At 35.0% G+C, this 25,627-nt stretch overlaps 4 protein-coding genes across 4 annotated transcripts; all 4 read left to right on the top strand.

Annotated features, from left to right (window-relative positions):
• The first annotated feature begins 1,952 nt into the window (after positions 1-1,952).
• LOC18605287 (ethylene-responsive transcription factor 2-like) lies at positions 1,953-3,187 on the top strand. Its single transcript, XM_007038210.3, has one exon. It carries the CDS (start codon positions 2,039-2,041, stop codon positions 2,855-2,857), a length of 819 nt encoding a protein of 272 aa, XP_007038272.3. The 5' UTR covers positions 1,953-2,038; the 3' UTR covers positions 2,858-3,187.
• Positions 3,188-10,273: 7,086 nt separating this feature from the next.
• Positions 10,274-11,147, top strand: LOC18605286 (oleosin Cor a 13-like). The gene is made up of 2 exons (XM_007038209.3): positions 10,274-10,636; positions 10,751-11,147. The coding sequence occupies exons 1-2, from the start codon at positions 10,344-10,346 to the stop codon at positions 10,872-10,874; spliced, it is 417 nt and encodes a 138-aa protein (XP_007038271.3). The 5' UTR covers positions 10,274-10,343; the 3' UTR covers positions 10,875-11,147.
• A 4,870-nt stretch (positions 11,148-16,017) lies between these two features.
• Positions 16,018-19,179, top strand: LOC18605285 (receptor-like protein EIX2). The gene has a single exon (XM_018117222.2). It carries the CDS (start codon positions 16,018-16,020, stop codon positions 19,075-19,077), a length of 3,060 nt encoding a protein of 1,019 aa, XP_017972711.2. The 3' UTR covers positions 19,078-19,179.
• A 1,418-nt stretch (positions 19,180-20,597) lies between these two features.
• On the top strand, positions 20,598-24,094 carry LOC18605284 (receptor-like protein EIX2). Its single transcript, XM_018116927.2, has one exon. The coding sequence runs from the start codon at positions 20,630-20,632 to the stop codon at positions 23,705-23,707; it is 3,078 nt and encodes a 1,025-aa protein (XP_017972416.2). The 5' UTR covers positions 20,598-20,629; the 3' UTR covers positions 23,708-24,094.
• Positions 24,095-25,627: the final 1,533 nt, after the last annotated feature.

Below are 25,627 nucleotides of genomic sequence, written 5' to 3'. Positions count from 1 at the left end.
TGACTGTCTTGTAAGGTTCATGATAATTTGGATGGAGGTGGAGAGGAAAATTGTGACTAACTAATGTCTTAATTAGCAATTGAAAAGAATCTTTGGAGACGTGTAAGAATGAAAATTTTCTATTAATACTATAAAAGGCATGGAAATTGCTTTATATTACAAAAACAAGTTGGCAACAACGCAGCGAACCCTTTTGTTCAGAATGGCACGCCCGTCTTAGGAGCTCAAAGCCATGGTCGATAAATTCCAATTGAGTTTTGATGTAGAAAAACAACAGAGAAAATTAAAAGGCAAAGGGGAAAAGGGTCCCCATATTGAACAGTAAGTCCGTATGTGTGGATTTAATCAGATGAACCGACCTTAATTAGTCGGCATATATGAACTGATTAATGGAAGCAAAGAGTCAAAGGACAATGGGGCAGGGCTGATGAATCTCGAAGCCGTCCTTATTGCAATTGCCTCCTCAGCCCTCGACCCTATCCTAAAAGCAGACGTACATTCCCTTTGACAAGTTGCGTTTTAACGTACAAGGAAAAGCATGAAAAAGACTTTGCATATGATGCAAAGGCCTACCTGTCACAATTCTCTGCATTAGTCTGCACTTTATGATTTTTTATTGTTTTTTTGCTTCCATGTTTCATACATATCTTTTCCTGCTTTTTCACCTAGGCTGATAAACTTGTACTCCACCCATAAAGGAACTCATTAGTCTTGAAAGCTTTGTTGGATTCAGGAAAAAATTCAAGGCCATATGCATGCCTTTGCAGGGGAGCAGAATTGTTCCAATCAGGATTAATCTTTGTGTTTGGAAAAGGCTTGCAATTTTTTTTTTTCGTATACCGAGCATAGGGACAGCAGCTTCTAGCCAAACTTTGTCTTTTACAACCAAACTTACTAAGGCATAGACTATTAAAACAAAGGGGGAAAATCACTTGTGTACAAGTTAAGTACAAATGAACAATTACACAATAGGCCTTAATGAGTAGCAGAATTACACTTCTTTCTTTTTGGAACATATGGCCAGCATATTTTATGGCCAAAGTCCCTCCTGTTCAATTGGCAGATGATTACTGCAAAATGAGACAAAAGCTTTATATATGTTATATATAAAAGAAAATACTCGCTATTTTGGCTTCCTTATGGTGGAGTTCCTAACTCGCAACATGATTGTATATGTTTACAAGGGCTACATCACTTGCGAGCAGCGGATACCTTATTCTATTGGACAATTCTTTTTAAAAAGACAAGTGGTATTTGGCTCAACGCATTTTGTCCTCTCCAAATTTGTGTTTCAAATTAAAATGTCTTAAATTTTATTTTTTAATGCAAAAAAAAAGTACAGAAAAATCAAACAATTCATTGATTAATCTGCGATCTTTAAATATATATTTATTATTGAGTTAAATACGAAGATGTAAATCTATATGACGCACTTGATTGATTTTATTAAATTAGAAATGAAATAATATCTCTATGAACCAACAAAGCTTATCCACATTGCTTCCTAGGCCTCTAGGCTCCAATTGTGCGCTTTGATTAATGCTACTATTATTCCCTTAGTGGGCCAACTCATACCAACATCACCCGCAGGTAACCTAGAACTTGTCCTGTCCTTAATGCGTCCTGATGCACGTAAGCTGATGTAAGAGTAGGACATCATTCTCTGCCCCTTAATGAAATGTCCTCAAGCCCTCATCCATGTCCCCTTCACGTGTCACACAAACTCATGGTAATGCCCTTTCCCTCTCCTTCCAATTTGGCCACTTGCGTTTTGAAAATTTCATGGAAACTCCCCAAAAAATAAAAAGACCCAATTAATCTGACTCATTAAATAATTCCCAAAATTTTAATTATAATTAATCTCTTGTACCCACTTGCCGATGCACTTTACCTTTTTTTCTACCTTCTATAAATAGCCTCTATGTCTTACTAAATTGTGTCCATTAATAATATCTATCTATCTTTCTTTCTTTCTTTCTTTCTTTTGGTTTCATTGCTTTAACATCGATCAAAGCTAAACCATTAAAAGTTGCTAAGAATGAACGAGGTTACTATGTGTGAGCTTAGCTTTCCTCATCAGTACCCTCGAAGTTCGAGCTTTAGTTGCCTTAACTCTTGCTTGACGGAACACTGGGGTGATTTACCGTTGAAAGTTGATGACTCCGAGGACATGATCATCTACAACTCCCTTCATGAAGCTCTTAACTTTGGTTGGTCTCCAACGTCGGATTCCACGGTAGCAGCTTCCGTCAAAGCCGAGCCTGGAGATGAGCCTGAGATGATGACAGGACCCGTTATGGAAGTGAGCCCAATGGGGTTGACTCAACCGGCAGCTGCAACTGCAACTCAAATGTTATTTGGAAGTGCCTTCATGGGAATAAGCAGCCAAAATAGAAGCTCTTTTTTGATGGGAAAACAAGAAAAGTGCTTTCGAAATGGGAATCAAAAAGTAGTCAAGGGGAGACATTACAGGGGAGTTAGGCAAAGGCCGTGGGGGAAGTTCGCGGCGGAGATTCGAGATCCGGCTAAGAATGGGGCAAGAGTTTGGCTAGGTACTTACGAGACAGCTGAGGAAGCTGCTCTGGCTTACGATCGAGCGGCTTATAGAATGCGTGGTTCAAGGGCTTTGCTTAATTTCCCACATAGGATTGGCAACAATGAGCCTGAGCCTGTCAGAGTCACGGCTAAGCGTCGAGAGCATGACCCGGCTTTGTACAATAGTTCCTCTCCTAAGAGAAAGAAAAGCTTGGCGGCTAACGAAGCCGAGTTGGAAAGAGCCAGCCGGGGGTTGACTGTGTTTCAATTGGGACATCAAATGGGGCTAATGCCAGTTGGCGAACAGTTATTGGTGAATTAAGTCTTTCTTTTTTGTCTGCTTTGTTTGTTTTACGATGAAGGGTGTGAATGGAAAGAAAACTACTTGGAAAAGTAAACTGAGCTTAAGCGTACCTTTACCCTTCTTCTTCTTCTTCTTCTTCTTCTTCTGTTTTTTTTGGTTGCTTTTAGTGTGAGAGGATAAACAAACCTTTGGAGAGTAGGATTTTTGGGCGGCTTGAACCCAAGGCGACACTCATCCCCCAATGTGGGGTTACTCGACCCCGGACCACTTGGGCTTAGAGCCTGTGGTCAAGTGTAATCTTTATGAGAAAAAGGAATGGATATTTTGAAAGGGTTACATTCTTTGGTAGATGAAGTGGAGCATTACCATAATTTACCAATTAATGGCAATGAGGAGTAAACTATTTGAGCCACTTCAAACTAGCTTTCTCCTTTATCAACATGTGTAAGTTACCGAAACCAAAAGGTAATAGTTAAATACTACATGAATCACAAATGAATCTTATGAACAATTATAACAATAAATTATGTTTTTTATTTTTATTGTTTGTTTAGGATCGAGCCGGATATACTTTTATAAAAAGTATTATTTTTTTTATCTAGAATTGAGTTGGATATAAAAAGTAAGATTCAATTTGAATTTTAAAAAAATTCTCTCAATAATTGATACATGATTTTTGGTCTTAAGAGTATAATTCAAATTCTTATTTTCTAAAAAAAATTCTCTTTTGGTGTAGATTGCTATTAAGTTTAAAAAATAAAAAAAAAACTCATCATCATTATGTAATTCAATTTGTTATAAAATGATTTAGTGGCATAATGACCCATCATGTTACTAGACAAACGCGACATCATAGGCCGATATTAAACTGATAATTCGTTGTGGTTTGGGGAGGGTGCAATGAAGGAACTTACTCTAAGGTTCTAATATAGGCATGTTAATTGGTGGTTGAAATAATGAAATGCACTGCTAATGAACAAATTCTCCTAAGATGCCATTGGATCTGACTGTGTTGTCATCACTTAATAAGCAGGGTTTAAGTTCAATTTTGAAATTGGGGTAGGGAAAGGGATGGAAAAAAAATTCTCTGTAGGCAATGATGAATTAATTTTTTGATAATATGGTCAAGTTTCAAGGTTTATTACAATTTGAATTATTTCCAAACGAGTCAAATTAACTTAAAGTATGTTTAGTTCACATAAAGAAATAAGATGGGAATAGAATAGTAATTCTATAAGAATAGAATAAAAGATGAATTTAATGAGATAAGGTGAGAGGTAGTTGATAGTGAGAGGAAGAAATTGTAATAATTGAATAAATTGTATTTTATATAATAAGATAATTCTTAAAGTTAATAAAGAATATTTTTACCCGTTAATGTTTTTACTTTATTCTTGTCTCATGGAATAGCCAATACCAAGGACCTTGGTATTAGCTATTCCCTCATCTTCCTAAATGGCCATTCTAAGGAATATTCATTTTTTTCAATCAAATAAAGTGTTAAAAAAAGATTAAGAATAGAAAAGAATGACTATTTGAATCTTTTCAACCAAACATGTTGTTATACTAACGCCTATCCACCAGCAGATAGGTAGCAATTTAAAAAAAAAAAAGAAAAAAAAAACATGTTGTTATACTTTTTAAAATTTTATTTTCGAAATACTCTTTATAAGAATAAAACTCCACTGACAAGAAAGTGAATTTCTTTCCATACCAATTAAACTAATTTGTGTGGATACATAAAGAATCATAGTTTTTTTTTTCAACGATGAATTTAATTATTATTTTTTGTTTGGAACTTAGAGTATTGAGAAATTAGTCAAGGGGCGAAATAATTTTTTGCCTTAATAATGCATCGATATTCTACCTCAGCCAGTTCAGAAAGGACAGACAAAATTATCTGGGGAAAAACGTATCTATAATCAAGATAAGGACAATCGTTAAGGGAGCTTGCACTAGAATCATTGAAACAATTGAAAAGGTTCGTAAAGTAATTTATGAAGAGAAAGACCTTGGTGAAAATGTCAAGAACACATACAGAGTTTAGACTTTATCAAAATTCTATCGAAAATGAAGTAGAATTTCTACTTGTTCTAAAATGGACAAAAACAACTGTTGAGATTACATGAAGATCTCGTATTTGCAGGCATGCTTTCTTTACTTTTAGACTTGATACTTTGAGATACGGTGAAATACACAAGACTTAATTGTTCTCAATGAAGCCTGAGTGCCTAACTAACTCCTTCGAACGGAAGAGATGTTACGTCTTTTTCATCCTGACTTAAGACAATGCTATGTTTTTCTTACAATAAGAAGGAAGCATTTTGTGCTGTGTTGGGATGTCAAAACTTTATTTCAAAAAGTAATGTTTCCTAACAGAAGTCATTTCGAGTTTTGTTTTTGTCTTTGAAGAGACTTTTGGTATGTGTGGACCATTTTAAAATTTAAGGTGATTTGCACTCCATAATTAACTTACTGTGTTTGCTAAAAACTTGATAACTTTACATTAATTGATCATAAATCATCAAGAGTGATTAAATCACTGCTCTAAAAGATGATCTAAGTTCTAATAAAAAAGATAAAAGACTTTTTTCGCCCAAATGGAACAATATGTAAAATCAATTACGAACGATTTTACTTTTTTAACATGTAAATTGAAAAAATTGCTTCCTTCCAAAAATTAAAAAAAAAAATTATACATAATAAGTTTTTCCTCTTTCAAAAAATTTTGTAACCAACTTAAAGGATATTACATAATTCTCTCCACGTTTTTTTTGGTTATGTATGTAATTATTGTTTTGGTAGCAAATTCATTATTATTTCGATAAATTAAATTTATTTTTCTATATAAAGATTTTTCATTTAATTTATAAGGTTAAGAGTTGGTTTATCAAAAATAAATATATTTTTTATTAGTTTGATTAACTATAACTTATTTAAAAAATAAATGTTAATATTTGACATATTCTTATGTCAGTAAATAATAAAATTATTCATTTATAAACTTTTAAAACTATTTTGGTACTTATACATATTAATGTTTAATTTTTATATGATATCAAACATCTTAATTTTTTAAATTCAATGATTAAGGATTACCCAGTAAAATTATACCAAGTATGATAATTTTAAAGAAGATGATCATCTTGAAAAGAATACCACTGTTACCCAAACAAAAAGGTCATTGTTACTGATTCAATGTACATTGTACCGGTAGAAAGTTGCCCAAAACACCTCCCCCACTTGTGGAAAATGGGGTTGTAATGGGAGAGCAAGACTTTGCAAAAGCCAGGATTAAATTGCGGTCAGCCGTGACATTAGGCAAAGGAATCAAAATCGGAAAAAACAAAGAGAAACATAATTCAGTTTCGAAAAATCAATTAGCAGTCACTTGTCACTTAAAGGTTCCTGTCTCTGGATATTCAACAAAATAAGTTTCACATTTTCTAAACATTGGACAATAACTCCGATTAAAATTATCCAAGCATTTTTAATTATGTACTTTTTCCTTTTCTCTTTTTCCTAGTCTACCCAACACGGTAAAGATGGACAAGCATAAAAACATTTAAAACATTTTCCTCTTTTTTTCAGATATAAAACCAAAAATATTTTGACCTGAATAGTGATGCCAAGCAAACTTTGGAATCTTTCCTCTCATAATTTCTTTGCCTGGTACGACAAGACAACTAATCAAAGGACTAGGTAAGACCGAGCAACCGGCCTAGCTGTACCCCCCATCATTGATTAGCCGAGAAAGGAGAGGCCTTAAATCTGTAAGGATGCTTGAACAACACATTTAAAACAACTTAAGACTTGCAAAAATTATTGACTTGCTAAACAATCCGAGAGCTTCTTAGGCAATATGATTCAATGAACACTCTCATCATCTTTTTGACAGAAACAAAAATGTAGAAAAAGCTCAAAAGGGAAGAAGACCCATCAGTTCTTATTTCCGCCGCCTAACGTCAAGGCTAATCTAGTGGGATTATGATTTCTTATGTCTGGGCATATTAATTGATAGTACTGCTAATATATCCCCCCCCCCCCCGCCCCCCCCTTGAGAAAACTTTCTATCCTAATTATTTCGTTCTGCTAGTAATTTAGGTGACACATTGAGCTATCATTGATCGTCCAATCAAATAATCCCAGCAATAATTTGTCTCTGCTCGGTTTAGAGTTTGCGAGCACAGCAATATTTTTACTCTTTGCCTAACCGAGGGGGCAGGACAAGACCGCATCAAACCTAATTGCGCCAGCCCAGAAGGGTTATTTTACAATGGTTCTTGACCTAACGATTTTGTAAAATTTTCCTTGACATTTCTTTTATGAGTTGAAATTATTTAACACTAAGCAATATTCTTCCATCTTGTAAAGCACTTTTTCTAAAGGTTTCATAAAGTACTTGAAATAAAGTTTTGAATCCCTTTCGTTTGCTATCCATCAATTACATCAGTGATTATGTTTTATCAATCATGTTTATATTCTATTTTATTAATTTATAGAATGGGGAAAAAAGGGCATAATGAAATTACATACACAAAATTGAATTAATGGTTTAACTCAAGAGAAAATATGGAGGCAAAGAAATATGCGTTTAGAACCCATTTTTGTTGCTACTTTTTCACAGTGATTTTCCTAATTTCTAGAACCCTTGAAAGGGACTTATAACTCGACTGTGAGGCATGGAGTTGCTCCATCCTTAACATAAAATCAGATACAAGCATAATTTTGATTTGCATAGAGGCAAGTGAAACATACGCATCAATCTATAAAGATGAAAAGTCTCGAACTAGTAAGTAAATATGAAAGGAATAAACGACATAAATTATGGTTTCACACAGCTCAAACAAACAACTTTAAATTCTCGAGGAATTGTCCTCTTTCACATTTGAGAATTGAACCCATCACCCCAAAAAAAGTGATTGACTTGGAAAGCTTCCGTTAAGATTTAAAATGCCAAATATAGAAAAGTTGAAGGCAATTTTCCATGAAGACTCCCCAATCCATCTGCCACATACCGATGTTGAAAGTCTCCTGTTTATTATACATCAACAAATGTTATTTAATTTATTTGTTGGTATATAATTTTTTTGTTTAAAAAATAAAATTCAAATTTTTTTCTTTCTATTTCAAAAACAAATGCTATATAATACTAATAGTACAGGACTATTGTTTTTATCTTTTACTAAGAAATTGCTAATAGATATACCTGAGTTCCAAGAAGCTAGTCTTAATTTAAGGATTGCAGTCGAACCTGAAAGCTTTGTTGTAAGGTACGAAGGTCCGTAGTTGACTGTAAGCCAAAAGTCAGCCACGTGGGCATTCAAAAATTTCACAAGACAACCAATTGTTCCTACTTTCATTAAAAGGGTTTCTATCTGAAAAGAAAAAAAATGTGATGAAAAAAAAATATTACCGTCAGGTTAAGCAATTATTGAGGTAATTCTACACTGCAAAAGTAAAGGAAAATGGCCTTAATTGTAGTTCACGTGCTTCTCATGCATCATCCAGGCAGCTTCATGCCTGAAAGTTTGAAGGACGCCAGGGGGAGGTGATCATAATTTGTTCTTAGCAGATGGAAGATGACATCAGCATCAGGGAAGGCTTGTTTCCATCTAGCTAAGCGTAGGAACCTGTCCAGTCTCCCCAAGACTTTGCTCAGACCCTGAAGAGAGCTGGTTCAATTTGTATTTTGGTCCCACAAATCCAACATCAATTAATTCACAATCTTATTCAAAACAATTAAGTAAACCTAAAATTAAAAAAAAATCAAACTGAGAAAATTGAAAGGTCTTCTTCTTTATAGATTAAGTGTATCAAATTTGAATAAATTTAAATACTTCAATTAAATAGATATTTTTATCTAAAATTATGACAAAATTTTTGCTGTTCAATAAGTGGTGATCAAATTTTGTGTGTGTGGGACAATACTTTTTATTATTTTCTTACATATTATTAATCTTTTCTTTCTCATTAAACTGTATCAATTTATCGATTTTGATTTTCAAATTTTATTTTTATTTGATTATCTATAAGGAAGAAATTTTATTTAAGAATTTTAACTAAATTTAATCATCACATTAATTTATCAAGAATACTCCTTTTTTTTCTTGGTATATCCGCTGCTTTCTTTTTACTTGCGAAGGTCAAAACTCCAAAGTAAAAGTAGTATTAGTATTTCGAATATAGCAAAAAAAAAAAAAAAATTATATATATATATATATATATATAAGTTTAGAAATTTGACTTTAATATATAAAACAAAAGCTACAGTAGTTTATATATATATAACTATGGCTGTACCTTTTTTTTTGTGTATGTATATAACTATTAACTTTGAATTAGTGATTACTTTCTAGTCGCGTTGGAATTATAGGAAATTTATAAGGTAAAAGGAAACTAACAATACAGCAACTATATAAATAAGAACAAATATTAAGTTTAACTAATAGACAGCTTAATTTAATAAACAGTTGATTAAGCCGGGCTCAATTGCACTTTTGGGAAAATTTAAACGGCTTAACATAACTGCACTGAATTGGGTCAGGCCCGAGCCATGCTGGATTCGAAGCCCAATTCCGACTTAGACTACTCAGCTTTAAACCACCAAACCTGGTTTCAGGTTATGGCAAGAAAATTAGAAAAGGAAGTGGTAGGAGCTTAGTGAGATAATAACTTTTATCAAATGTTGAAGTTTCTCTATTAACTTTATCTGTAACTCAATGAATTATTGTCCTTCATCAACTTCAATATTCAGTCACTTTCATGAAAGGTATTGGTCTATACTTCCTTGATATGCAGGGTTGCAGAGTTAATGTACTTAATCAACAATTCAATGTTGAATCAATTTATCCGTGAATGAGCTGTCCTGTGTGTAACATGTTAAATGCAAGAATTATAGGAATATCGACCAGTTGGAGTAGCATGTGATTGAAGCTTTAAAATATGTAAAACTAGTAATCAGTTCTGCAATTGTTACACTTAAAATCAACTACCTAGCTAGAGCGTATGAGGTGGTTAAGATGATTAAGTCAATGCATAAGAATTAAGAGTGGAAGTTGGATTTGAAACAAATTGCTAGCTAGTATTATTGACGGAAGGAGCATCTGTCTTCTACAAAATAGTTTTAAAAATTTGTAAATAGGAAGAGTTAAACATACAGAGAAGCAACAACCAGTTCACTAAGCATGGAGAGGAAATACCCGCAGGCACACGATGACACTGATCATCCTCGAATTCTCATAATAAACTTTCGTCTCTGCACTCTTTTCGACAAACCTCAAATCCGACAACAATCTACGTGTCCAAAAACCAAGCCAGTTTCTTAGCATGCAGCCCCTGCATGTAAGCTGCCTAAACACGTGCCTTTCCCTCTTCTAACACGTGCCCCGTCTTTTCCCTCCATATAACCAGCTCACAGCTGCATCACAAATCCACCCATCAGTTAATTAAGCATACAAATTCTTAATTCTTCGATTTCTTGACGTTTGAACTTTTTGCAACCATGGCTGAGCACCTCCAGCTGCAGCAGCAATACCATCACCCGTACTCTCAACCAAGGTCCCACCAGATGGTGAAGGCGGCTACTGCTGCCACTGCTGGAGGATCCCTTCTAATCCTCTCCGGTTTGATCCTTGCTGGTACGGTTATTGCACTCACCATTGCTACTCCACTCTTTGTCATATTCAGTCCGGTTCTTGTCCCCGCTCTCATTGCCGCAGCTCTCCTGGTGACAGGTTTCATGGCTTCTGGCGGTTTCGGTGTCGCAGCTATTACTGTGCTGTCATGGATTTATAGGTACATTTACAAATGAGAACAAGTTATTTATTTTTCGTCCTATAATCATTTATCAGAAGGAAATGTGACATTTTGTTTTTCAAGTATATATATCTGTGTGGTATAATTATATAGGTATGTTACCGGGGGGCACCCACCAGGAGCGGATCAGTTGGACCAGGCGCGTATGACGCTGGCTAGAAAGGCTCGGGAGATGAACGAAGGGCCTGAGCAGCTCACCAGTGCAGCGGCGTCTTAGTTTGTGCTGCTTAATTAGCAATTGATCTTTACCTAGCTAGGATCAAATGGCTATCATACAAGTCCTTCTCTTAAGTCTTAAGTCATTAGAATGTTCCTGTTATTTCTATGACAATGTTCTGAATTTGGAAGGCACCACAAAAGGTCTGAACTTGGATCTGGGTCTGTTGAAGACTGAAGTAATTTACTGTCATAAGCAGTTGTTACTTGTTATTGCTGCTATCCGGTGATGTGGTTTTAATTTTAATATTTTTCTGAGTGGTTCGGGCTTTAATTTAGATTGGTAAAGATTCTTATCTATATATTAGTTATGGCATACTGGCATCAAGTTTACTTGCATGTCATAACTCAAAATGGGTTTTCTGGCAGTGGTAGGCAGGCTGATAGCTACAAAAGCCGAATGCCAACGGGCTCCACTATTTGTGACAAAGGCTGCAGGGTCCATTCCGAATGGACCGGCGGCTACGTGGCTTGTGCATCTCGCAGTATATCATGTACCGCGACACCTGTCCTGTAATTTTAACTCTTTTTTGACCTTTCTTTATACTTCTTTGAAGATACGAGGGAATAGACCATCAGTTTTGGAATTTGGCCCTTAAAATTTTTCAGGAATTTCTATGCTCTGATTAAAAATAAAAATATTGATTTTGAAAAGGACACATTTGTTCTGATAAATAAAAACTTGCCCATGTTCACATTTTATAATGTGAGGTAATTTCAATTCTGATTAGCTATAAATGGAATTTCCTTTTGCATTTTTACACATATTTATAAAAGGAATTTACTCTTTTAGTTTTTTTTTGGCTTAGAAAGCAATAATACTAAGTGAAAAAATATCTATTGTTTTATTAACTTCAAAAAAGTTGACTTCATCTCTGATTTTGTAAGATACATACAAGTATTTTTGATTTGTTAATAAAATTATTTAATGAAAAATTAATAGTCGTGATCGGTTATTTTCGCTCTTCATATAATTATTTTTTATTTATTAATATATCTTTTTAATAGAAAATTAATTGTCGTTAATCTTTAAATAATATAAAACAAAAGATTTACATGTACGTAGTGAAGCCTTAAATCCAGAGTGACACTAGAATTAGAAGATGTCAAAAGTGTATAAAACATCATTTTTAAGTGAAAAAAATTGGGATATAATTCTATTACCAGGGTACCATATGCTCAGGAATATCGCTGTAAATTTCAATGCAGGGTCTCAGCTCTAAGGCCGTTGAGGCTAGGAATAGTGCCCAAATTGAACCGGAACGTAACAATTGCAAGATAATATTTGAATTTCGTGGTTGATGGTTGTAGACGTTTAATTTTAATTAATTATTATTGCTTTAAGTGTTGTCTTACAGAATAAATATGTACAAAATTAATATAAACATGGAATAACTATGTCTTTCAAGGAATTGAAGGTAATCCAGAATGAGTTGCAAATGGAATAATTATGTCATACAAGGAAATGAAGGTAATTCAGAATAACTTGCAAAGATCACCAGTTATTTTCATATTTGGATGTTTTAGAGTGTTTGATTTGCTGGTTCATATATGAAGCTAGTTAAGAGAATTTTCTTTTAACTTTTTTGCTTGTCACGTGGTACATTGTTAAATCCATTAATCCACCATCCAAAACTAATTACGCGTATTATCCTATTATATGCTTTTCTTCCAACATGTTTTCCTTTTACCAATTGCTCTTAAAAAAGCGCTACCACTTAGTATAAATGTAGAGTTTGGTAATTTAAGAGAGGTAAAAAATTCAACAAAAAATTACTCTCAAAACTCTCTCAAAGGTGTTTCAAATATTTTCTCTACTCAACTCTTCCATTCATCGTGTCACTTTCTCTACCTATTTCTTGATTTTTTATTCTCACCGTTTGCTATAAAAGCACTTACGCTTTAAAAATTACTTCGATCTTTTTTTTTGTCGTGCATTTCGTTTTATTTATTGCAACACATCTTTCTCTTCCTACCAGAACAATCCTCTACAATGGCAATTAAAGAAAAATTTGTTAGAATCAAAGGGAAAGAATAAGGAAAGTAATCTCATCTACCATAAATTTTGATATGCGGATTGTGTTTTCAATGCTAATTCAAGTAACATGAGAAAAATGTTCCAAGGCTTTCCAAAAGAAGATCACGCGTTTAAGGCAATTTGCAAGCGTTTGGTAGCCTTAAAATGCTATAAATACCAGCAGATGGCAGACCCATTTTTCATCTTTTTCTTGCTTGTGCGAAACAACATAAAGGGCTCGTGTTCATGGCATTTCATCAACAAGCCTTTTCTCTTATTGTTGATTTGTTGATGATATGCCATTAACAACGATCTCTTTGTATAGTTGTTTTACGCCACAAAAAGAAAAAACTCTATTTTAATTTTTTTGTCGAATGATCATTGCAGTTTCAGCATTTTGATATATATCTTATATTTCTAGTAAATGGATTGTGTTCATGGTGATTTATAAATTAAAAAGATTGTTATGATCTTTTTATTTTGTGGATTGTCATGAACATGATCCCTTTTCAGGTTATTCATGTTAGTACAAGTTTAATACATGGATGTGATTAAAGCGACGGTGTTGAGCAGTGATTCATTAAGGGTTTTAAATTTCTAGTAAATGGATTGTGTTCATGACAACTCATAAATTAAGGAGATTGTTATGATCTCTTTATTTTGTGAATTGCCATGAACAACAATCTTTTTGCAAGTTATTCATGTTAGTACAAGTTTAATACTTGGATGTGATCAAAGCAATGGTGTTGAGGAGTGATTCATCAATGGTTTTAGATTTTCAGTTAATGGATTGTGTTCATGGTGATTCATAAATTAAGGAGATTGTTATGATCTTTTTATTTTGTGAATTGTCGTGAATAACAATCTCTGTGCAAGTTATTCATATCAATACGAGTTTAATACTTAGATGTGATGAAAGTGATGATGTTGAGGAGTGATTCATCAATGGTTTAAATTTCAGAAAATGGATTGTATTCATGGAGATTTATAAACTAAGAAAACTGTTATGATCTCTTTTTTTCCATTTTTTTGCAAATTACCATGAATAGCAATTCATTTACAGATTATTTATGTCAATACAAGTTTAATACTTAAATATAATAAAAACGATGGTGTTGAGGAGTGATTTATCAATGATTTTATATAGTATATATGTCGATGAATCACCCTCAACAAGTATCCTTTTCTGGATATTCTTGGAAACTGATGCAAATGACCAAGGCTTCAGGGTTACCAACTTGTTAGTTTTAGATTGTTGCCCCCGTTCTCTATCCTCGTCTCTTTAGCAGTTGTAGTCTTGTAGACATTTTCACTTGACACCTTGTATATGGAATGGAATTCCATAGTTTAGTCCAATAATATTACTTGCAGAGTATTATTGGACTAAAAATTGCTGAATTGCTTTGAAACGCAGGCAAGAGTTTTTGGTAAAGTGTCAATCGCTTGTGTTGTGCCACACTAAAAACGAGATTAGTTTTTAAACTCTTAAATAAGCACAAGAAAGAAGGCATAAATCATTTTATTTACTTTGAATACGTAATTTGAGTCTGGTCTGTGATTTTCTAAGACGGAAAATACTTGGGAAGCATCATCATTTCATGGAATTTGGAATTCCTTCCATTGACTCAACTTCGCTGAAGTCAAAAATTTTCTCATTATCCAAATATTCTTGCAAGAGTGAAGAACCTGCTAAAAATATATAATTCGCCGTTTCGTTCGGGTAGGGGTGGAGTGTCCCATACCCATAGTGACGGGGTCGTGGTCTTTTCAAAAATTTTAAAATTTTTTATATTATATATATTTAATGATAATTTAAAATAATTTTTTATTAAATAATTAATATAAATAAATAATAATAATATAACTCCACAAATTTCTTTTAATTTTACCCTATTTCTTAAATTTTTCTCTAACTCTTTTAAGATTCTCCACACATCTTTCCTTTTTTTCTTTTTCTCTTTTTTTTTCTTTTTTGTCTTTCATTGTGAAATTACAAAGAAGTAAAATTTTTTTATTTTCTTTTTTCTATTCATATTATTATTATTTATATTTGTTTATTTTTTCAATTTTATTCTATTGACTCATATGTTTTAAGTTTCTTTAAATTTTTTTTTCCAAATTTGTACAAACCATCAAGCATATTCTTCTACTTGCCATGTTCTTTTTTTTTCTCTTTATGTGAATTTTATTTTTAATGATTTTAGTTTTTAAAATAAAAAAAATAATTATGTAATTTTCAAATATGAGTTGTATTGGTTGTTGCTTAAAATTTCACCAATATATCATTTATTTTATTAATTCTTATTATATAAGAAGAAATTATCTTGAATATATTTTTTATGTACTTTACGTTTTATATTTAATTTAAAAAAATTATCTTTAATTATTTAGTATTTAAACAATCCTGATTATATAAAAAAAATTATTAATCTTGTATATGATATTTAACTATTTATATTTTATACACTATTTCTCTTCGTCTTTGGCTCCCAACAACAATTAGCAAACTCCGTCCCTTGAGTAAGACTTTTACGTGGCATTTTATAGCTCATGTTTCGACTTTCGACATAACAAGTCTTATAAAAACATTGATTATAAATTGAACTGAGAGCGACAAATCTTTCTTTGTTTCCATCATAATATTGAATATTATGCCATGAAAATCAAAACCATCAATAAATTAAATTTTGGACCTCAATTGGTTTTGAATTGTGAACTTTTTTTAAAAAAGTTTTTGGTCGGAGGTCTGCAACATTTGATATTTTAAGTTTCAAATGTGGACACCTTAACTTGTTTTACTGAGGCCGATATGCCTAAATTAATAATGTTCGAGGAAACACTTGATTATAGTCTTATCAAGCATTGACCAAAAAATAATTCTAGGAAGAGAAATTTAGGCTGAGTAGAAAAAAATTGACAAACCACATCTTCCAATGACGCACTTTTGATTGAAGAGATGAAAAATGTTGAAAGGAAAATCAGAGTTGCTGTCGTGACGTAAACTGTAGTTTGGATTATACAATTTGGACCCAGCATCAGTTGTTATATAACAGCACCTATCACTGCCATGTTCCATGGTTCATCAACAACTGATCCTCTCAGTTTATACATTCTGAGCCCTTGTTGCATGATCATGGTTGGTTCCTTGAGAGTTGTCGCATCCGTTTTCTTCGTTCTGCTCATCCTTGCATCTACTGTTCAAAACTTTTGCGCTGCAAACACGAATGTGACCTGCCACGAGATCGAGAGACAAGCTCTTCTGGAATTCAAGCAAGACCTTTCAGATCCTTCAGGTCGACTTGCATCTTGGGGCAATAATTTGAACTGTTGCGATTGGACTGGAGTTGTATGTGATAACTCAAATGGCCATGTGCTTGAGCTTCGCCTGAGAAATCCTTTAGATCCTTATAAAGGATTTTACATTCCAAGTGAGGCCTATGCAAAGGTATGGTTTGGTGGCAAGGTTAATCCTTCTTTGCTGGATTTAAAGCATTTGAGGTACTTGGACCTCAGTGGCAGTAATTTTGGAGGAATAATTCCCAAGTTCCTCAGTTCCATGCAGTCACTAAGATATCTCAATCTCTCTGCTGCTGGATTTGGGGGACTGATTCCACCTCAACTTGGAAATCTCACCAATCTCCGCTTTCTTGATCTCCATGATTTGTCATCTCTTCTCTATGTTGAAAATCTTCAATGGCTTTCCAATCTTGTGAAGCTGCAACACCTCGATCTGAGCCGTGTAGATCTCAGCAGAGCCTCAGATTGGTTTCAGGTGACAAATGCACTCCCTTCTTTGGTAGAACTTCACTTATCAGGTTGTCAACTTGATCATCTTCCTCCACAAACTAATTTTAATTTCTCATCTCTCTTCATACTTGATCTTTCTTCCAATTCATTTAGCAACCCTTTGATTCCTTCTTGGATTTTTAGGCTTAAGTCTCTGGTATCCCTTGATCTCAGTCATAATAATTTTGAAGGCCCACTGCCCGATGGTCTCCGAAACTTCAGCTCTCTTAGATATCTCAATCTATATTGGAACAAATTCAATTCTTCAATACCCACTTGGTTGTATGGTTTCAGGAGTCTCGAATTCCTAAACCTTGGCTCCAATAATTTGCATGGTCCCATCTCTAATGACTTTGGAAACTTGACCTCTGTCGCTACACTTTACCTGTCAGACAATGAACTTGAAGGAGTCGTACCACGATCCATGGGAAGTCTTTGCAGTTTGAAGAAGATCGATCTCTCAGGTCTCAAATTGAGTCATGACTTATCAGAAGTCTTAGAAGCTTTATCATCAGGATGCCTTTCAGATAGACTAGAGTCTCTATATTTAGATAGATGTGAACTTTCTGGCCATTTGACTGATCAACTACTAGAATTCAAAATTTTGGCAGACCTGTCTCTGTCCAGGAATTCAATTTCTGGTCCAATACCAGTATCACTAGGATTTCTTGCATCATTAAGGACATTGGACCTGTCTCGAAATCGAGTGAATGGAACTTTTCCTGAATCAATAGGACAGCTTTGGAAAATGGAAAAATTATGGTTGAGTCGCAATCTGTTAGAGGGTGCGGTTACTGAAATTCACTTCGCTAATCTCACCAGATTGCGCTTATTTCACGCGTCTGGAAACCCTTTAGTTTTGAAGGTAAGTCCTCAATGGGTTCCCCCTTTCCATCTTGGGCTTATGGGTTTCTCGTCATGGTATTTAGGTCCAAAATTTCCTTCCTGGCTTAGATACCAAAAGGACTTTGTTTATTTGGACATCTCTGTTACAGGAATTATAGACACCATTCCCAACTGGTTTTGGAATTTGTCTACCATGTTTTTTTCTTTGAATCTCTCTCACAACCAAATCTATGGGAAAGTTCCTGAATTCATTGCCTCTTCTCCTCTTCTTGGTGTTCCTGTATATATTGATCTTAATTCTAATTACTTTGATGGTCCATTACCCTGTTTGTCCTCCAAGGTAAATACACTTGATCTTTCGAACAATTCATTTTCAGGACCTGTTTCTCCCTTGTTGTGTTGCAAAATGGACGAACCAAAGTGGTTGGAAATTCTTCACATGGCGGACAACCATCTATCAGGAAAAATTCCTGATTGCTGGATGAATTGGCCAAACTTGGTTTCGATAGATTTAAAAAACAATAATCTATCTGGTAATATTCCAAGCTCCATAGGGTCATTGAGCCTTCTTCAGTCATTGCACCTTGGCAAGAATAACCTTTCCGGAGTTTTGCCCTCATCCCTGCAAAATTGCACTAAGTTGTTGGCTATTGACCTTGGTGAAAATAATTTTGTGGGAAATATTCCTGCTTGGATGGGTGAGCGGCTCTCCGATATCATTATTGTCAGCCTCCGTTCAAATAGTTTTGAAGGTCAGATTCCTGATAAATTGTGTGCTCTGAGTTACTTGGCAATCCTGGACCTCGCACACAACAATCTCTCAGGAAGCATACCGAAATGTTTCAAGAACTTCAGCGCCATGGCTGCAACACAGAATTCAAGTGACCCTATTTCTTATGCTTTTGGTCACTTTGGCACCTCCTTGGAGACCATGCTATTGATGATCAAAGGGATATTGCTTGAATATGGCAGCATTCTCCAACTGGTAACAAGCATAGACCTTTCAGACAACAACTTATCTGGTGAGATCCCAGCAGAAATAGCAAATCTTTTGGGCTTGCGGTTCATGAACTTGTCCAACAACCATTTGACAGGAATGATTCCCAAGGATATAGGCAATATGAGGTTACTAGAATCTATTGACTTATCATGGAACCAAATTAGCGGTGAAATCCCTCCAGGCATGTCAGCTTTAACATTCTTGAGTTACTTGAACTTGTCACACAACAACCTGACTGGAAAAATCCCATCAAGCACTCAACTCCAGAGCTTCAACATTTCCAGCTATGAGGGAAATAATCTCTGCGGGCCTCCACTGTTGGATATTTGCAGCCCAGATGCCACAACACCTGCTAACAAAACTAGAGGGAGAAAAGCTGATGGATTTGAAGTGGAATGGTTTTGGTTTTATGTAAGTATGCCTCTCGGTTTTGTTGTGGGCTTCTGGATTGTCATGGGTCCTTTGCTGTTCAATAAGTCATGGCGATTTGCTTATTTTCGCATACTGGACAGAATGGAGCACAAAATCAGGGCAGTTGCTACTAATGGTCGCTAGATTCATACATTCACTAGATATTTGTCGAGCATCTTGGCTTATTTTATAGTAAACAGTACTAAAATATCGTTACATGTAATAAATGTTCAGATAGAAGGTAGTAAATGCATTTTCCCTTTTTTTTTTGTTTTTGTTTTTGTACAAGCATTATTTAAGCTTGTACCTAGGACTTCCACTCGCATTTCTCATCAACCCAAGTGAGGACGAATTATATAAGAAATTAATAACCGATTTCCACGTACACTTATAAACTTTTGATTAAAAATAATGGAATTATTAGACAAAAAAAAAATGGAGGGAATAGGATAAGGATTCATTAGAGGGTGTCTCGTTGACTGGCTCTCAAAAAAACAAGCACTGATCACCAAATCTCTTAGTGACGGACAAATTGGACCACAATGACAAAGACCAAAAAGAAGTCTTTCCATGATATATTTATATATATATATATATATATATATATATGATAAAGAATAGAATAGTATTTAGACTATAGTGAACAGCGTCGGTCTACGGCATTTAGTCAACTTTAGGCCTCACCTTTATTAAATATATAATAATCGAATCTTCTATATGTGCCAGATTATAAAACGAAGATATTCTTCACAAATATATTATTTTTATATATATTTTTCCAAGTCATATGTATTAGCATTTCCAGGCTTAGGTTTGGCTTATTCTATGTTTATTTAAACATTAATTAGTGACCTTGCAGCTAGGGAAAATTTTGATTAAGGGACTAGGTAAACACCAATTGAAATATGTATATATATTTGCATATTTGGAAAAGACATTTTAATTGGAAATTTTTACAGTTTTATGTTTAAATTTTTGGATAATTTAAATGTACTTAATTTACCTGACTATCTCTTTCCATCGAGGTATCTCAAGTTTTTGCCTATCAATACTGCAGGAAAACTCTGATTGAACGCTAGAGACGCCAGGAAAATTGGAGCTATGACTGTGACTTGTTCCCCCTCTATAATTAAGAACATTTTCATACAAAGTAATGATGATAAAAAAGAAGTCTTTCAAAAAAAATTATGGTAACAATGGAGAAAATATGTGATGGTGCATCCATTAAAGACAAAAGTCAAAAAGAAAATTACATTCTATTAAATGTCTCTCGTCAATGTGGAAAATTGGACACAAGAGTTGACCGAGGAAAATTTCAAAGAAAAAATAGTAATATATACTATTTTTTTTCTTTCTGGATGCAAAACTATACTTTTTTTAACAGAGGCTTTTACCATTAAAGAAATGAAAGGCAGTATTGTCAATCACTGAAATAGTTACTTCTACTAAAAGTAACACAAAGAAAATCAGCTGTGGAATGTTAGCGAATGCATTTTCCACTTTTCACAAGAGTATTGACCAAGTAAGATTTTATATATAGGCATAACAATAAAAATAAAGTAGAAGATGAAAGTGTCCTATCACTCTTCCTTACTGAACCCTTCATGCGGGCCGGATCCAGCACCTGGTACTACATAAATAGCTTTAAGAAGCCAAATCCACCAACTCCACTTTCTTCGTTTTGTACGAGTGTTGCATGATCATGGACAGTTCTAAGAAAGTTGGAACTATTGGTTTATCAGAGTTGCTCAGTCTCGTTGTTCTCGTTATTTCTTGCTTTTGCGATGCAATCTCGGAAGCTGCTTGCCTTGAAAGTGAGAGACAAGCTCTTCTGAGGTTCACACAAGACCTGACGGATAATTCATCCCGGCTTGCCTCTTGGAGCAATGGGGGGGATTGTTGTGACTGGACGGGAGTGGTATGTGACAACTTAACTGGTCACGTCCTTGAGCTTCATCTCGGAAATATCCATGATCCTAATGATGATGTTCTCGTTCCAGGCAAGGCTTTCGAGCGTTCAAGATTGAGTGGTAAGATAAATACCTCTTTGCTCGACTTGAAGCATTTGCAGTACTTGGACCTGAGTGGCAACAATTTTGGAGGACAAATTCCTGGATTCCTTGGCTCCTTGCAGAATCTAAGATATCTCAACCTCTCTACAGCTGGATTTGAGGGACTGATCCCTCCTCAACTTGGAAACCTCACAAAGCTGCAGTATCTTGATCTCCATGATCTTTTATCTGTATTTCTGTATGCAGAGAATCTTCAATGGCTTACCAGTCTTGCGCAGCTGCAACACCTTGATTTGAGTGGCATAAGTCTCAGCAAAGCCTCTGACTGGTTACAGGTGACAAATGCGCTCCCTTCCTTGATTGTCTTACGCCTATCACATTGCCAACTTGATCCTGTTCCTCCACTGAAAAATGTTAATTTTTCATCTCTGGGCACTCTTGATCTTTCCTACAATGAATTTAGCAACTCCTTCATTTATAGCTGGATTTTTGAACTTAATTCCTTGGTTTCACTTGATCTCAGTCTTAATAGTTTTCAAGGTCATTTCCCAGATGGTCTAAGAAACATGAGCTCTCTTAGATATCTCAGCTTAGCAAGTAACCAGTTCAATTCATCAATACCCAATTGGATGTACGGTTTCAACCATCTTCAGGACCTCGATCTTGGATCCAATAACTTGCAAGGCAGAATCTCAGAGGATGTTGGAAACTTGACTTCGGCCATAAGCCTCGATTTTGGATACAGTAATCTTGAAGGAGCAGCGTTAAGATCCTTGGGAAGCCTTTGCAGCTTGAGAAGTCTCGTTCTGTCTGGTATCAAATTGAGTCAAGACGTATCAGAAGTCTTACAATCTCTGTCAGGATGCCTCTCCGATGGACTTGAGTCCTTGTTTCTGGCTAAATGTGAACTTTCCGGTCATCTTACCAATCAACTTGGTCGATTCAAAAATCTACATGACCTTTACATGGCAAGAAATTCTATTTCTGGTCCGATGCCAGACTCATTAAGATTACTTACATCCTTGAGAGCAGTGGATCTATCTGAAAATCAATTGAACGGGACTTTTCCTGAATGGCTTGGACAGCTTAGAGAATTGGAAGTTTTATGGATTGGTCAAAATTCGTTACACGGTGTCGTTTCTGAGGTTCACTTTTCGAATGTCACCAGATTGAGGTTACTTCAGGCTTCCGGAAATCGATTGAGTTTGAAAGCAAGTCCTGGTTGGATTCCCCCTTTCCAACTTGGGGTTATAGCTTTGTCATCGTGGAATTTAGGGCCAAGCTTTCCCCGCTGGCTTCGCTTCCAAAAGGATTTTGTGTTTCTGGACATATCTGTTGCAGGGATTGTTGATACTCTTCCCGACTGGTTTTGGAATTTGTCTTCTCAGTTCTTTTATATGAATCTTTCTCACAATCAAATCCAAGGGAGAGTTCCAGGGATACTCAGCACAATTCCTCCTCTTGGTTATCCTTCATCTATTGATCTGAATTCTAATTTCTTTGAGGGTTCCTTACCCTGTTTGCCCTCGAATGTAGGCACCCTAGATCTTTCAAACAATTCTTTTTCAGGGCCCATTTCTCCCTTCTTGTGTTGCAACATGGAGGAACCAAAGAACTTGGGAAATCTTCGTTTGGCGGACAATCATTTATCAGGACCAATTCCAGACTGTTGGATGAATTCGCCAAACTTGATTTCCATAGACTTTAAAAACAATAATCTAAGTGGTAGCCTCCCAAGGTCCATGGGTTCTTTAAGCCTTCTTCAGTCTTTGCACCTACGCAAGAACAACATTTCTGGAGTTTTGCCACTGTCGCTGCAAAATTGTTCGTCGTTGTTGGCTCTTGACCTCAGTGAAAATAAATTTGAGGGGAGCATACCCAGTTGGATTGGCGAAAAGCTGTCAAAGATCATGATTGTTGGCCTTCGTGCAAATAATTTTCAAGGTGACATTCCTCATACGCTCTGTGCTCTTAGTTATCTTACAATTTTAGACCTGGCACATAACAATCTATCTGGAAACATACCAAAATGTTTCACTAATTTCAGTGCCATGGCCAGTAAACGGAACTCAAGTGACCCCATTTCTTATGCTTTTGGTCATTTTAAAAACTCCATAGAGACAACTTTAGTGGTGATCAAGGGAATATTGCTTGAATATAGTAGCACCCTTCGACTTGTCACAAGCATGGACCTTTCAGACAACAATTTATCTGGTGAAATTCCTGTGGAAATTACTGGTCTTTTGGGTTTGAGGTCTCTTAACCTGTCTACAAATCTTTTGACCGGACGGATTCCCGAGACAATTGGCAAAATGGGGACATTGGAATCCGTTGACTTTTCTTTCAACCAACTGTCGGGTGCAATTCCTTCAAGCATATCAAATTTGACTTTCCTGAGTTATTTGAACGTGGCTTACAACAAATTGACTGGTAAAATCCCATTGAGCACTCAACTCCAAAGTTTTGATGCATCAAATTTTGCTGGAAACGATCTTTGTGGACCTCCACTCACAGATAACTGCAGCATAAATGCTGTTATACCTGGTGCTGAAAACAGAGAGAAAACAGGAGATGGGTTTGAAGTGGATTGGTTTTGGTTCTCTGCCAGTATGGCACTGGGATTTATTATTGCATTTTGGAGTGTTGCCGGTCCTTTGCTGTTTAAGAGATCATGGAGATCCGCCTACTTCCGCATGCTGGATAACATGGGTGAGAAGATTCAGGGTGTTTTCGCCAATAATTGCTTGACTCAGAGAAGCTAATGATCATTATGTCCCTGTATATGGTACTATTTGTTGCAATGTTTTCTCCTCTTTGGATGCGTCACTTCTTCTTGCTAAAAAAAAAACGTACGAACTATTGGTTCAGGGATGTTACTTCAAATGTGAAAGTAACAGACCTGAATCTTGTTTTGTTTCCTAGCCTAAAAGGTGAACTATTGGTTCCCTCTGTTTTGAATATATACTGAATTTTCAAAAAAAAAAAAAAAGAACAACGTTTATGTTTTTTTTTTTAATTGAACAACGTTTGTGTTAATCATCTGTTTCTTCTTTTCCCCTTTTTATAAACGTGTAGCCAATGGGAGGGGAGGGGATGTGGACTATATATATGGTTTGTTCAACTTTCATAAAAAGAATATAGTTTGTTCATACTTCTTTTGCATTCACTAACAAAAATATCACTAACTAATTAAATTTGGATGATAAGAACAAATACTAGTGAAGTGCTACATATGATTATTGGGGATTAATTAGTTATAATATGATTTTAATTATTTGTTGATCGTTGAGAAATCAGCATATGATTACTCGATTAATTAAATCCTGAAGAGAGAAAACATTAGAAATCATTTTTTTATTAAATTTGCTATATATATATATATAGCAAAAAGTTGCATAAAATTTGAAAACTTTGCCTACATTTCAACTTCACACTAAATGGTCCGTCCCACATATTAATCAAGTCTTGGATTGAACAAGCACAAATTCCCATTGCCCTATTTGCTGAAATCTGCTGAAAGGATTCCGCAAAGTTGGACTTGATGAATGTCAGCATGTGATTAAAATGTGAAAGGAACTTGTTTTCTTCCTTAAATGGTTGAGATTGGTCGCTCAAATCACAATATGAAGTAAAACTAAAATGACTTCCATCTTGACATCTAATGATCACATATATATTTTCAATTGACTCTATTCCCAGGGAAAGCAACAGGTGAGTGGCAGACAATTGTAGTGCATGCCCTCACTCCAGGGATGTAACCCTGAATCTTTTCCCTGGATTTCTTCTCTTTACAGAACATGGAGTGAGACAGAAACTTACAAATTATATAACTGGAAAAGAAATGGTCTTAATAGAAAACTTCACAGAGGCGGAATCAGCATGCATTGGCGTTTGCCGTTGTACCTCTAATTATTTCCTATGTTCAGAACTAATTAATTACCCAAATCCATTTTAAATGAAAAAAAAAGAAAATAAATGACATTAATATAGAAAACATTAATATCGCAAAGAGTTTTCGTTTTTCACAAGATTGATGAAGAAAGAGTACCCAAAGTCCTTCTTTTTTTTAAAAAAAAAAAATGGTATTTTATTAATCCAGTCATTGAACCTGTCATTTCGAGTCTAAAGTTTTTCGTTGACTGAAGACTCTTAGTGGCATCTGGTTTGCCTTGACTGGTTGACAACTGCACAGTAACATCCAGCAAGCTACCCACTTAAAAAAAGGCAGCAGCATTAACTCTTTGAGAATTTCGGAACCTAAAAAAAAGTCGTCCTAGTTTTAACTTACAACAATAAAATTTCTGTGTGGCTCGCCAGAACACGAAGTTGAGCCAATATATCTGTCCCAAGTCCTGGTTGTTGGAGGAAGATAAATGGCCAGATTTGGTAAACAATTAACCTGACTTGAAACATTACAGTGCAAGCCCCATGGAACCTTTAAGCCCTTGTGTGGTCAAATGTTCCCCATACACATTAAATACGTGACAGCAATTGCCTTTTTGGACATGAAATCTTTAAAGCCTTGTTAATTAATTTGGTCAATACTATAATATTTGGCCCTATAACATAACAGCATTTGGATAGTATTACAAACTCCCAGTTGTTGTGTAGCAAAATTTCTTCTAGATACACTCCGACTGATCAACCCATTGATACTATACAGACTACTTAAAATCACATCA

The sequence above is a fragment of the Theobroma cacao genome, chromosome 3 (assembly GCF_053813885.1).
Source record: "Theobroma cacao isolate CCN51 chromosome 3, ASM5381388v1, whole genome shotgun sequence".
Lineage (NCBI taxonomy): Eukaryota > Viridiplantae > Streptophyta > Magnoliopsida > Malvales > Malvaceae > Theobroma > Theobroma cacao.
The sequence above is the reverse complement of the archived record's forward strand: the minus strand, read 5'-3'. Positions and strand labels throughout refer to the sequence as shown.